At 33.4% G+C, this 13,856-nt stretch overlaps 1 protein-coding gene across 1 annotated transcript in view; it reads right to left on the minus strand.

Moving 5' to 3' along the window:
* Nucleotides 1-3,451: 3,451 nt before the first annotated feature.
* Nucleotides 3,452-13,856, minus strand: part of LOC129220927 (calcitonin gene-related peptide type 1 receptor-like) — a 45,886-nt gene continuing 35,481 nt past the window's right edge. The window contains exons 9-11 of the mRNA XM_054855363.1: nt 10,711-10,771; nt 7,836-7,902; nt 3,452-3,541 (exon numbers count right to left, since the gene is read on the minus strand). Coding sequence (XP_054711338.1) covers nt 3,452-3,541; nt 7,836-7,902; nt 10,711-10,771 — 218 coding nt within the window. The remainder of the gene's footprint in view (nt 3,542-7,835; nt 7,903-10,710; nt 10,772-13,856) is intronic.

The following is a 13,856-nucleotide window of genomic DNA, read 5'->3' on the forward strand; positions in this document are numbered from 1 at the left end:
TGTGGGATTTAAAAAGTAAGAAAATCTATTTAAAATGTAAAAAAGAAAATAAGTAAATATAATAAAGTGCAACAATCAAATAATGGTTTCGCTTTAAAAAAAAGCCGAATATCTGCTATTGAATTTTTCACCCTCAGTTGAGTGTGGTTGAAATTAGCGGAAAAAAAGGCTGATAACAACCAAGCCTGGCAACCCTGAGCAAGTTTAAAATTTTATAGGGACACTCATTTTCATCGCAAGGGTTGCAAATCGTCTGTGCTATGCTAGTTTCTTTCAGGGCTTAACTTAAGCAAAGTCTGCATTATGAAATGATTTTTTTAGTTTGCATTTTTACAGAAAAAACACGGATGTAAGGAATGAGAATAACTACAATTAAATCCGAAATTGCAGTATATATATTGTTAAGAGTTCGTGCAGCTTCAAACTTTCTTGAAATGACGACACAGTTCTTGAGAAAACGCAGGAGATTTATTTACAACTAAGGTTGGTGCGGGGTATTAAGGCCTGTCGGGTAATAAGGCCTAAACAGCGAAAATATAATTTAAAATGGTTGTAGCCGCTCAAAAACGCTATCGTAGATAGTTTACACTCCCAGATGACACCTCAAACTGGTCGCAACGCCATGCTCAGTTGTTTTGACCAGCGAGCATAGATTCATTTTCACGGAATGCTTGTAAGACACGAATAATAAAAAATCGTCAGATTGAAATGTAAGTAATTTTTGTAATATCATACTTTTATGCATAGTTTTGCGCTACAGTTATCTGTCTTGAATGCTTCTATCGATATTTCATGTCTGAGTGAAATAATATGATCGAATTCTTGTACTTTTTTGTATTTTTTTAAATTCGACTTCAGCGGCTAATAAGGCCTACGAAAGTTGACCGTAGGCCTTTTTATACTCCTTTTTTTTTGTAACGTAGATTTTCAGCTGTGCATCTTATTTTGAACCTTTCTCAACATGGTATGAGTGTTTATTAGTAATTGCGGCTGTTTACGACTTGGTTCATTCTTATTTTAGTGCCTACATCACGAGTGCCCCCCAAACGAGCACTGTGGTCTGATAATGACTTAGTGTCGGCTGTCCAAGCAGTAAGAAGAGGTATGCTGAGCTCATATAAAGCAGCTGTGAGGTATAATGTTCCCAGGAGAGCCATTAGAAACCATCTCCAGACCGGAAGTTTGAAAAAAAAAAAAAACACTTGGTAGAAATTCTATTCTCAGTGATGACCAGGAAGCTGATCTTGTCGTCAGAATTTTGAGGTTTGCTGAAGTAGGGTTGTCTGTGATAACACGTATTCTCCGACGCTTGGTTTATAAATTTTGTGAGCTTAATAACATAAAGCATAATTTTAATAAACTTGCTAAAGTTGCTGGTAAAGATTGGTTTAAAGCATTTATGAAAAGACACCCGGAAATATCTAGACGAAAAGCTCAATTTATGAACCCGGCCAGAGCTCAAAAGCTTAACAAATTTATCGTTAATGATCACTTTAACAGACTGAATGAAATTTATGATAATCTGGACTTGAGAAGTCATCCTGAAAGAATATACAACAAGGATGAGAAAGGCTGCCGTCTCACAATTCACCACCAGCAGACTGTTTCCGCAAAGAAGGGGACTAAAAGAGTGCATTTACAGTCTTCGGAACACGCCGAAAGTGTCACAATAGCTGGATGTGTGAATGCACTTGGTACTGCTATACCACCAATGATAACATTTAAAGGCAAACGGTTGAAGGCAGAATTATATGACAATTTGCCACCGGGTTCTTTGGTAGAAAAATCTACAAAGGGTTATATGACTAATGAACTTTTTACAGAATTTCTAAAGCACCTATCTAGATTTAAAAGTGCAGGAAAGTCCCTTTTAATATTTGATGGAGCGGCTTGTCACCTAGACTTAACAATCGTTGAAGTCGCCGATTCTCTCGATATATCATTATACTGTTTACCTTCGAACACCACTCATGAACTCCAACCCCTTGATAAAGCCGTATATCGATCATTTGAACGTCACTGGGATGCAGAAGTTTTATCACTTATGGAACAAAACCCAGACAAAAAGCTCACCAAGGCACGGTTTAATGTTATTCTTTCAAATGTCTGGTCTAAATGCATGACACATAGTAACATTACAAGCGGCTTTAAAGCCACTGGCTTGTATCTATTGAATTCACAGGCTATTTCAGAAACAGCTTTTGCTCCGTCTGTATTAACAGAAATTCCAGCTCCCGAAGCTGACAAATTTCAAGAAAAAAATTCGCAACCTCGCACCTCCCTCACGCCAATAACCCCATGGCCTTCCACATCGACAGCATAAGACGAAATAATTAATAGTACCCCAAACAAACCTCCTGGAATGACGTACGGCATGGTTTACGGTTCTAGTTCGGACGATGAAGAGGACAATGTACCACTAGCTCAACTTAAAAAAAAAAAACATTTCAGGAGTTTATGCGTACTCTAGTGAAAAATACTGAAAAAACATCAATTTTAAGAAGAAAATCTATTAATTATCGAGCAATTAAAGTCACGAAAGAACTGTTTGAAGAATATAGAAAAGAGAAAAAAAGCAAAAAATGACGTCAACCTTCAAAGAAAGACGATAAAAAAAAATACCCAAAAAAAAACGATGCTAGTTGGTGCTGTCACGCTTGTGAGGAGGGTAAAATGATTGACATGAGGCCCTGTTCAAAATGCAACAGGTGGTATCATGAGCAATGCGTCGGTTTGACAGCCGATGACGAAGATATTTTTGAGTGCCCTGACGGCTGTTATTTTTTTTTTTTTTTCTTATTTTGAAGATTTTCAGCATGAGTAATGCTTAAGGATATTACAAATGATCTCAATTACCAATGTTAATAGCTTATTTTGATTATTTACGAGTGTTAAAATATTAGGCCTTATTACCCTACCGTGGTATAATAAGGCCTAATTGCAAGGTTTTTTTAAATAATTAATTTTATGTTTGTTTTCGGCAAGAAAGGCTGTTTTTTGTTATTTTCGTGTAGTAATTGAATGGTATTTTAATTAAATTTGCCATTTGCTGATTCGGATCCTTTTCTTTCCATTTTATTCCAAATCTGCCTTAGGTAGGCCTTATTACCCGCACCTACCTTATATATATATATATATATATATATATATATATATATATATATATATATATATATATATATATATATATATATATATATATATATATATATATATATAAATCAATATATAAATCAATTTCAATATATATGACGAGTATTTAACATGCTAGCAATCATTTTTAAATGATTTAAGCCCGTATGAATGCTTAAAGCTAAGGAATAAAACCTTCAGATATGTTTTGAACTTTTTTAAACTATGCATAGAAAAATAGTATAAATTCTAAAGCACAAAATTTAGCGAAATTTTATTTGCTTACGTTTTATCCGAATTCAACTTGCAATAGAAATTCTCACCTGAACTGACTCGGCTCATTCGTATGCGTCGCTCGTAGCTTCGTCACCAGGACGCGGATGATATTGCACAGGAATGCGAAATTGAGCTGCAACAGGCACACAGAAAAATGAATTTGGGAGAGAAGTTATGAGTCAAATGCACAACAACATAACCCTGGGTGAATGTCGCAGGAAAAATGGTCTAAAGAAATTTATGAAACTTTTCAAAATTGTTGCTTTTAAACAGGGTTTCATTTACACGGAAGTTTAGGTCCAGCACTTTCTCTTCGGTGCAATTTTGCAGATTAAAAAGAATTTCAGCACTTTTATGCATGCAAATAAGTTCCTAAAAATACGGGACTCTTGCATATATATATTTTTTGGTAAACGAACCCTGAATGTGAGAAATATTGCGAGCTGTTATTGATAACATTTTGACAAAATTAACACCGTATTTAAGCCTCTGGCTAAAAAAAAGGCTCCCATCCTTACTCTAAGCCGTTTTAGATTTTTTCAAAATGAAAAATGCATTATGCTTTATGAAGTAATTTAGATGAATATAAATATCAGCAAAAGAATGCGCATAGTTATGAAAAAAAAATGTTAATAAAAAAAATGTTAAGAAAAACATGAATTATATTTTTCATATTGCTCATGGAAATGCAATAAAAACCATTAAAAAAAAAACAGAAGATAGGAATACTCTATAATTCTTAACAAAAAAGATTGTTTAAAAATACGTTGATCCTTGTAATTTTTTTACTTGCCAATCAAACCCAGATCAAAAACTCTAAAAGTTAAAGTTGATGATATATTTGATTTATACGTAAAAGGCAGAATAGAAGGAGAGGTATTTTTCATGGAGATCAGAGAATTCTTAGAACAGCAATGATATTTCTTGATCAGGTTCCCCCTTTCCAGGATTTTGTTTCGTTTTTATGTTTTTGCTACAATCTTAATCAAAAAGAAGAAATAAAACACCAGCATTTATTCTTAAAATCCATCGAGATTGAATATGGATTCGATTCAAAATACATTTTTCTACAAATTTACAAAATCCAATGCTATAAAACCAAATTAAATTCACAAAGATTTTTTAAACCACTGCTATTCAACAGCGTCACAAGAAAATTTATCATCAAATCCATCATTCATGGGTTCACTTTTAATGTTTAAATATTTTGTTTTTTCTTTTCTATGCAACTTTTGTACTAATGGAAAAAATATTGCTTTTCTTTCGTATCACTAAGCTGTTTCCTAAATGAAATACTCAACACATGAAACAGATTTTACTGTTAGTTTATCTTTGATTGATTAAAACCAACCATAAATTTTAAAAATAAGAGCAACACACTAGATAACAAACATATATTTTATTGAAAGTCACCAAATATCTCGCTAAAAGTATATAACTGCGAATACAAACGTAAAAAAAGTTACAGAAGGAAAAGTTTTGACTTATGCCGTTATTGCCTTTACATATTTTCACGTATAAATGCTTGCGAATTCCAGTCAGTTGAAAAATGCTTTGAAATTCAGAGCAAATGTCACCAACACATTGCAAAGAAATAATTTCGGAAGAATAAAAAAGAGTAATATTTGATTTTAGAGTTGGATTTATGTAAAGAATATAAAATTCGTTTGTAGTTTTAAACTTTGCATATGTGTTTTGTTATTGGTGAACATATATATCTCAGTTAAAGGTTTCAGAACTCCTAAGAAGGGTAGGATGTCTCCTGACAACTCAAAATTTATAGCAAAGCGTGGTCAGAAATGCTTTCTCGACTTGATAAATGTGAGATATGCTAGGAGTATTCCATACTGTTCGGAGTTCCATGTTTCTGTCTGTGTGTTTATGGAAGTTAAAATTCAGTGCGGGGAACAGTGTTTCGATTAGTACAAACTAGGTGGACAAAAGTCATGTTCAAAATTCTAAACTTTGGTATTGGGATAATGTAAACAATAAACGAAAACATTATACTTAATTATTTTGTTTACGTCTAATTCTCTTCCGTCACGTGAGTAATAAGGTTCAAAGGTAGGTATCCGTTTGTAATAGAATAAAGTATTTGAGTTCCAGACATTATTTCATCACAAAAAATCAAAGTGTTCCTAATTTCATATGATTTTATTGTTCAAGATGGATGTTATTTAAACTAGTAAGTGTTTTTTTTCCTAATTTAATTAATCTATCTGATAGTTATACAATGTAATTTTTTTTAAAGATGAACGAAGGATTTTTTACCCGTTTTAAAACTAAAAAGTGATGGTAATGACTTGTACCCATTTGTATCCGGGCTAAATTTTCTGTATATAGTAGCTGCTGCTTTCCCGTTAATAAGACATATCATAGTCAGCACATTCGAGTACAACATATTTTTTTAACCAAAGCTTTGGGGGCTTCAACCCTTCTTCAAAGAAATCCCTACTCGAAAGAAAGTACTCTGTAGGAAAAATCTTGTACTCGAATGTGCTGACTATAATACGCTTCAATAATAATAGGGAAAGTGCAGCAATTATATACAGAAAGTTTAGCCCGGGTACAAACGGGTAAAATCATTACCATCACTTAAAAGGTTTTAAATGAGCAAAAACTTCTTCGTTTAACTTCATTTTTTTAAAAAAAAATATTGTTTAATTATTAGATAGAGTAATTAAATTAGAAAAAAACACTTGCCATTATAAATTATATTCATCTTGAGCAATTAAATCACATGAATTTAGGAACACTTTAACTTTGTGTAACGAAATGATGCATTTCTGATTTGGTCTACCTAGCTTGTATTAATCGAATTACTGTGCGGGGATAGGAAAGTCTGCCAAAATGTTTAATACACCTGCGTTATCTTCAACAAAGAACTGAGATATCTTGAAAATTACGGACGGAAAATGGCCAATTTCTTATAGCTTTTAAAAATTCAGGTGTGCACTTATAATTTCTCCCAGAGATCATACTGGGTTTTGCTGATTCATAGAAAATCTACTACCAAAAACTTTACCGAATTTTACTACCTAACTCAAGCTTGATCTCCCGACCATTATCGAGGAGATACTGTGACATACCATGGCCCTACTTAATTTTTATAGGACGTGGCAATCGCTGAAACACATGGTAACAAAAATGCAGGTGTTCCCAGTGGCGCCTCTTGCGGTCAAAATGGGCGACGCTCAACCAGAAATACAAACAAACTTTGAAACATTGATTATGATTGGTGGATGCATGAGTTGCATTGAGACGTTGACATTGATTGGCGAATGCATGAGCTGCATCGGTTTAACACAGAAAAGTCAAAAATTGTCGAGGCCCGTAAGCGTATTCAGTGGGGCCATGAACATACGTATGATTATATGTTTGTTCAATTCAAATGATGGTTTTTAAAGTGGAGCGGCATGCCACTCAATGTGCAAAAAAAAAAGAAAAGTAATCCTTGAGTGCTAAACAGGAAAAGAAAGGGAAATACAAAAATAATAATAATAAAAGAAAAACATGAAACTTAAACAACTAGTTAGCATTGCGCAAATCATGTTTGAAATTGGCTAATTTCATGCAAGCAACTAAGCGAAAGAACATTTTACAAGTATCTTTATTTTTACTAATAATAAAGCTGAAAGTCTCTCTGTCTGGATCTCACCTCTGTCTTTCCGGATCTCTGTCTGTCAGGATCTCAGTGACGCGCATAGAGCCTAGACCGTTCGGCGATTTTCATGAAATTTTTCAAAGAATTAGTTTGTAGCATGGGAGTGCGCACCTCGAAGCGATTTTTCAAAAACTCGATTTTGTTCTTTTTCTACTCCAATTTTAAGAACACTTTCCCGAGCAAAATTATCATAAGATGGACGAGTAAATTACCAAGTTTTCATAACGTGGAACCGTAACATAGGCAAGCCAACTGGCGAGAAATTCATCATACATTATTTGTAAAAATACAGGCGAACCAAAATACCTTTTAATTTTCTACTACGGGCAAAGCCGTGCGGGTGCCACTAGTTCTGAATAAAACAAGATATATTCAGAGAATATCAAAGCTAAGATACATTAAACCAAAGGAAAACAACGTACATATCTCTCATATATTTCTTTTGTTCTTTGTAACCTAAAACCGAACCATTAGAGTATGCTATAATCACACAATCATGGTAAATTTTACCTTATTGTTACTAAAGGATCCACTTGCACAGTGTGACATTTTTAGATTTTATCTTTGCCCGTTATTCCTCGAATTTAAAATTTTAGCTTTTATTTCTGATTGGTTCTTAGCAGTAAATCTCAGTACTTTTGTAGTGTTCTATAATTATACTTGTATGAGAACTCCCGCGCCCCCCCCCCCCCTTTTTGTGCAAACCTAGAAATTTGACGAATAATGCGAAAGTATTGGAAGAAAAATAAAATTATTTGCTTACTACAAGGCTCAAGAGATTTGGACTGTTCGTGACCCATTCGTATGGATTCACAGGCACTGCCCAGCATCTGAAAAAGCATTAATCATATGGATTGTCTACAAATGATGATATTTAAAAGAGATTGGTCATTTATTCTTAAAATATAAAACTACGGTAAAGAACGTACAATCAATTAAGTGCTTAAAACCAATTTTTAGTGATGCTATTCATTGTGTTTTATAACATTGTTGGTTACCATAACTTAGTTGGATAAGATGGAACAAGAGTTGGAACAAGTAGAACAATAAGTTGGAACAAGATGTTCACAAATTTTTTTTTCATCTCGTATAGAAGTAAAAATTTATTCAATATGCTTGTGGTTTACTTTTTCTAGCCCATTACAGAAGTATAAGGCCTTTTAAATCACAATATACAGTCTAAAAACAATTGTATTCCAATGAATTACTATTACTTTGATTTTGACAGACATGTTTCCTGAAATATGTTTCAAGCAATTTGATATTCCTATCGAAGAAAAATGATGTGATGAGACTTACACTACATTTTAAACTTTTGACGTCAATTTGTGAAGCTAAATGCTTAACTTAAGAATTTATTCGATTAAATTTTTCTCTTCTATAAATAAAGTATGTTTGTGGAAAAAATCATTTTAACTGAGGTCATCATCACTGAGGTTTCAGTAAAGTGAAAGTTCTAAGGATTGAGTAAACCTTTCACCAGAGGTTAAAAAGGAACATTTCCGAAATCATAAATTTCACACATCATATATTGTGCCTGTCTTGTCCAGTGGAACAGTGCGATAGAATCAAATTGGTCCAAAAGTGTCCAAAACAGCCACTGCCACATCAGTAACTTCTGAGGGATAGAGAAGTTGATGTGGGGGAGCAGGATGAATTCTGAAGAGCTTCGCCAAAATGGCAGGGCAGTCAAAGATATGGATGGGAGAGAGTTCAATGTCTGTACAGTGAGGACAGCTCCTATAACTTCGATGATCATCAGGATGTATCCTCTTTCCTTGAATAGTAGAAACTTTGAAAATTTGTTTCTTAAAATAGCGCCAAAAGCGGTTACATACACCAGTGACCAAAAGATTTGCGAAATCATCTCGGAAAACTCAGGGAGACTTTCCTTTAGTTAGGGAATTTGTCGAAGAGTTTACAAGCATCTCTAACAGCAAATATATCAATTTCGAAAACTTAAATCCTTTGATACTGGCTTAATGTTACTTAGATTTACTAACCAAAACTTAAAAAAAAGTAATTAAAGCCAATCGGTCCAAAGGAGGTTGTTATGCAATCAAGTGATTTCCTCGTTACAGCTGTACAAAAAGAATGCTGTCCAGAATGACTTCAAGTTTGAACTGGATACACAGTAGACCCTCGTTTTACACGGGTTTATTTTACGCGGTTTCGATTATACGCTGTTTAAGATTGGACACTTTTATTTTATTTTACGCGGATGAGTTTCGATTTTTCGTGGATCCGGCATTGCAAACAGACAAAATTTTCCCGTCTTTCAAAAATCCAACTCCTGAGATCGTTAACAAGTAATAAACTGCATTTTGATATGCAAATAAGCGAGCTTGGGCAACTGGAGAAATTCTTTGCAATTGGTTCCAGAGTTCTTTCCTGAAGTAAAATTATTCAACTCGCACAATTTGGAGTTTACAGGAAGAACTTTTTGAGAAGTGACAAAGGGAGAACAAACCATAGACAACATCAATGACACACAACCTAAAGCTTTCATACTGAGAATTTTGAACCATTCCTAGACAATGGCAAATGATTTGATTTATTAGTGAAAGAAGATCCCGTCACGGAAATTAAGCGAGTGATCATGGAAGCGTTAATGCGCCGCAAAGAACTACAGAGAATAAAAAATATTGTACGCCCAAAGAATAACATAAACAGCTCCTTTTAATAAGCACTAAATTAATTCATGTTTTCTTAATACACGTTGTGCGTGTGTATTGGAATAAGTAAACATTAAACTTATTCCATACATTTCTCTATCATTAGAATGTTTTTTTTTTCAGCTACGGAACCTAACCCCTATGTTAACACCATTTTTAAGTCTCAATTTACGCGGTTTTGTTTTACGCGGCATTTCCGTGGAGTGTAACTACCGCGTAAAAGGAGGGTCTACTGTATTTGAAAAAGTCAGAAACTATACGGCATATATAAGATATTTCTTTTCTGTATTACTTTGGTCACATCTTCTAATGACGTCGAAGCAATTAATTTTCCCCCACTTCCCGATTTCACTTCAAAAGAACATGTCTGTTAGAATCTTCCTATCATTTTCGTCAGATTCATGGCAGACATCGCAACAGAGATATTCTTCCATTAACGAAAGGAATTTAACGTTGCTACGACACAGCTTAACGTCCTCGCCGACCTTGACCAGCAGAGTGCGATACTTCTTTCAAAGATTCATTAACTTTAGAACTTTTTTTTTGTTATTACGTAATTTTCCCCTTTCATCAAATGTATTCAGTTAAAACTCGAAGTCCTTCTGACCAGTGGCTCTTTTTTTACAGCATTTTAAAAGTTGGACATAAATTGAAATCACACTGTATTTCGATACAGTTTTATTATGGAATCCCATACGATTAGTGTCTTCTTTTTAAAAACGCATTCAAATACTAATCGTAATGAATCACTGAAAAGTTTGATTAAAGGTCAGTGGCAACATAAATTCTAACATTAAATGCAATTAATAGTAGTTATCCTGTTTTCAATGCATTTCAGCATTAAATACTGGTTATATGAAGTAGAAAAAGCTCTATTTGCACAGATGGTCAGTTAATTTCTCAAAGAATATTTATCAGGCTTAAAGATTACTGAAATAAGAAAATATAATTACAAATACTTACTCCTCGTCTGCAAAGTACCATCTAAGGAGAGCAAAGGTTCCAACTGGGAAAACTGGGAAAACTAAAACAAACAAAAAAAAATGTTCAAAAAGAACGGGAAGTAAAAAGGGTACTAAATTTTCGAGTACACTGGAATGCCAATGAAAAATAGTTGAATCCTAAGTTCGTGATCAACTTTACTTGAAAAGAGAATTTATTTTCGTTACAGCACCTATTCACTCCCGATGCAAACCTACTCGCATGCTTGTTGGTTAAGTGAGTGTTGTCCGATTATGTGTCCGATAGACTGCGCAATTTTAGTGTTAAAACGTCCGCCATTTTGCATTGCTTTGTTCGGTTTTTAACCCCCGACACACAAAGGAAAGGGGTTAAAGGTTGGACGTGTGTGTGTATTTTTGTATTTGTGTATGTGCGTGTTTGGGTGTCTGTATGTGGCACTCTAACGCCTAAATGGATGCACTTTTTTTTTAAATTGAGCAATCGCGATTGCAAATTGTTTTTACTTGACCGCCCTTGACGTTCCAGTCCCTTCTTCAGATTGGACCGGGGCCTCTGCAGCGCCACCGCCCATTGGCCTTTGCATCCTCTAGTCCTGACCACTGATACCTGGAATCCATGTCCTACACACTCGCGCGCTCTTACACACTCTCTCACACACACGCAAGACTATACACACGTACACACTGACACACATACACTTTGACACACACATACCCGCCTTTGCACACATACACTTACGCCTTTGTGCATACACACAGGACTACGCACACACACACAAGCCTAGCCTACACATGAACGCACGCACGCCTACACATACACAACTATAATACCGCCTAAGAGAAGGGGCAGGCTTGGAGGGACAGAAGCCGTTTCTAGAAACAATAAATCCAATGAGTAATGTCCTGCCGAAACTCTTGATTGCGAAATACAAAATTTGAATTAAAAATTTCAGAATTCAAATTAGTTTTTTTTTTTTTTCTTTTTCTTTTTTTTGCCCTCACAAACCTGAGCGACTTTTTTGATTTTTTTTTTATTCGACAGGAGAATTTATCGAGAGTATTCTTCGCTAGGTTTTTCGTGGTTTTTGCAGTGAACACATATTTAAAATTTTAAAAATGTATTACTTACATAAAGAATAATTTTTTTCTACGTCTGATAGAATGTGCTTGGAACTTCCATGTTGCATAAAATTCGAATTATAATGTTTTTAAAGCAAATTTTAAATATGGCTATTGCTTTTATTCACACTATGATAACCGAATTCATTGTTGGCCGACTAGGAAAGAAAACGCATTGGTTTAAATTTTTTATTTGTTGCCAGTTTCTATTTGTTAACAAATAAAATACTTATAATTGATTTTTAATAGTATAAGGCTTTAAAATTTATTTTCAACTTTCCCTCTTGATTCTACATCTTCGACTCAGTCAGTTTTTTTTATAATTTTTAATTTTAGTTACTTGTAGATTAAAATCGCACGTGGAAAGCCAAGGAAAATAATATTGTATGAAAGCATCAGTCCTCTTAATTTTAATGCCCTTCATAATGCGTTCACTATTCTTCCTTGAGAAAACTTTCCCCATCTTTATTTTTCAGAACCCTGATTAACTCTATGATCTCATTAAATATCGATTACATTTTGTGTTGTTATGCATCATTAGGGTAACCATGTTTTTGCATTTTAAAAACCTTAGACATTAACGTTATGTTTGCCAGATGCATATTTTATTTGAGATAACTTTGTAAAATTTTCGTATATTCTACCTTTTCAGTTATACTTACAGAATGTAATGTTTTATAAAAGCTCGCATAAACAGCATAATTACTTCTCTGCTATGGTTGCAACTAATTATTCAATTTAATCTTTACTAAAAATAAAGCTGAGAGTCTCTCTGTCCGGATATCTGTCTGTCAGGATCTCTGTGATGCGCACAGCGCCTAGACCGTTCGGTCGCTTTTCATGAAATTTGGCACAGAGTTAGTTTTTAGCACGGGGGTGTGCACCTCGAAGCGATTTTTTGAAAATTCGATTTTGTTCTTTCTCTATTCCAATTTTAAGAACATTTTACCGAAAAAAATTATCATAAGATGGACGAGTAAGTTACCAAGTTATCACAAGGGCATGTAACATGGGCAAGCCAGTTGACGAGAAATTCACCATATAATATTTGTAAATACAGGCGAACCAAAAGACCTTTTAATTTTCTACTATGAGCAAAGCCGTGCGGGTGCCACTAGTTAATGCATAAACAGTAAGCACAAACGGAAAGTTTGTTAGCTTTAATTTTAAATTTTTCATCTAAAAATGTTTTTGAATATGATCGCATTTACCTTCATGAAAATGAAAGGAGTTTTTTCTTATGCGAATTGCCCACGAAAAGAGAAATGAATAAATTTGAATAAAATCTACTTTATAAAAAGTATACTCTGAAATGCTTTACGATCTTCTTAAATTATGAAATAACTTACATTTTTACATTTCATATAATTTGGTATTTAAATCTATTTCATTTTGGGTAAAGATCAAAGCTCCATATTTCAGTTTCCAACTTCCTTTTTAGCATCTTATTAAGAAGTCTATCATTCGATTTATTTTTTGACAAATATTTTTTTCCATAAATAAACATCGCCTAAAATGCACTTCCCGATCGAATGTAAAATTATGTATCTTGCAAATGTCGGCAGTACTAAACGGCATTATCTTCTAGAAACATTTCTTTTTTTGGTAAATTTTATTTAGCATTCATGCGATGTTTTATGAAGATATACCATCTCAAATGATATAAGTCTGATATATATATATATATATATATATATATATATATATATATATATATATATATATATATATATATATATATATCAGACTTATATCATTTATATGTTTTATATTTATATTTATATATATTTATTATATATATATTATATCAGAAATATATATACATTTCTTCCACTTAGTTATTATTTTCTTTTTATGTAACTTAGAATTCTCAATAAAGAATTTACAGTTAACAAAATATTATTTAAAATGTCTAAATCCAAGTAACAAAGCAAAATTTATAGATTTTTATTTCCCTAATTGCCAATTATGCATAACAACAGCGTAACAATTGTACCTACTTATTTGTTCGTGTTATTACTATTAAAT

Source organism: Uloborus diversus, chromosome 4, assembly GCF_026930045.1.
Source record: "Uloborus diversus isolate 005 chromosome 4, Udiv.v.3.1, whole genome shotgun sequence".
Taxonomy (NCBI): Eukaryota; Metazoa; Arthropoda; class Arachnida; order Araneae; family Uloboridae; genus Uloborus; species Uloborus diversus.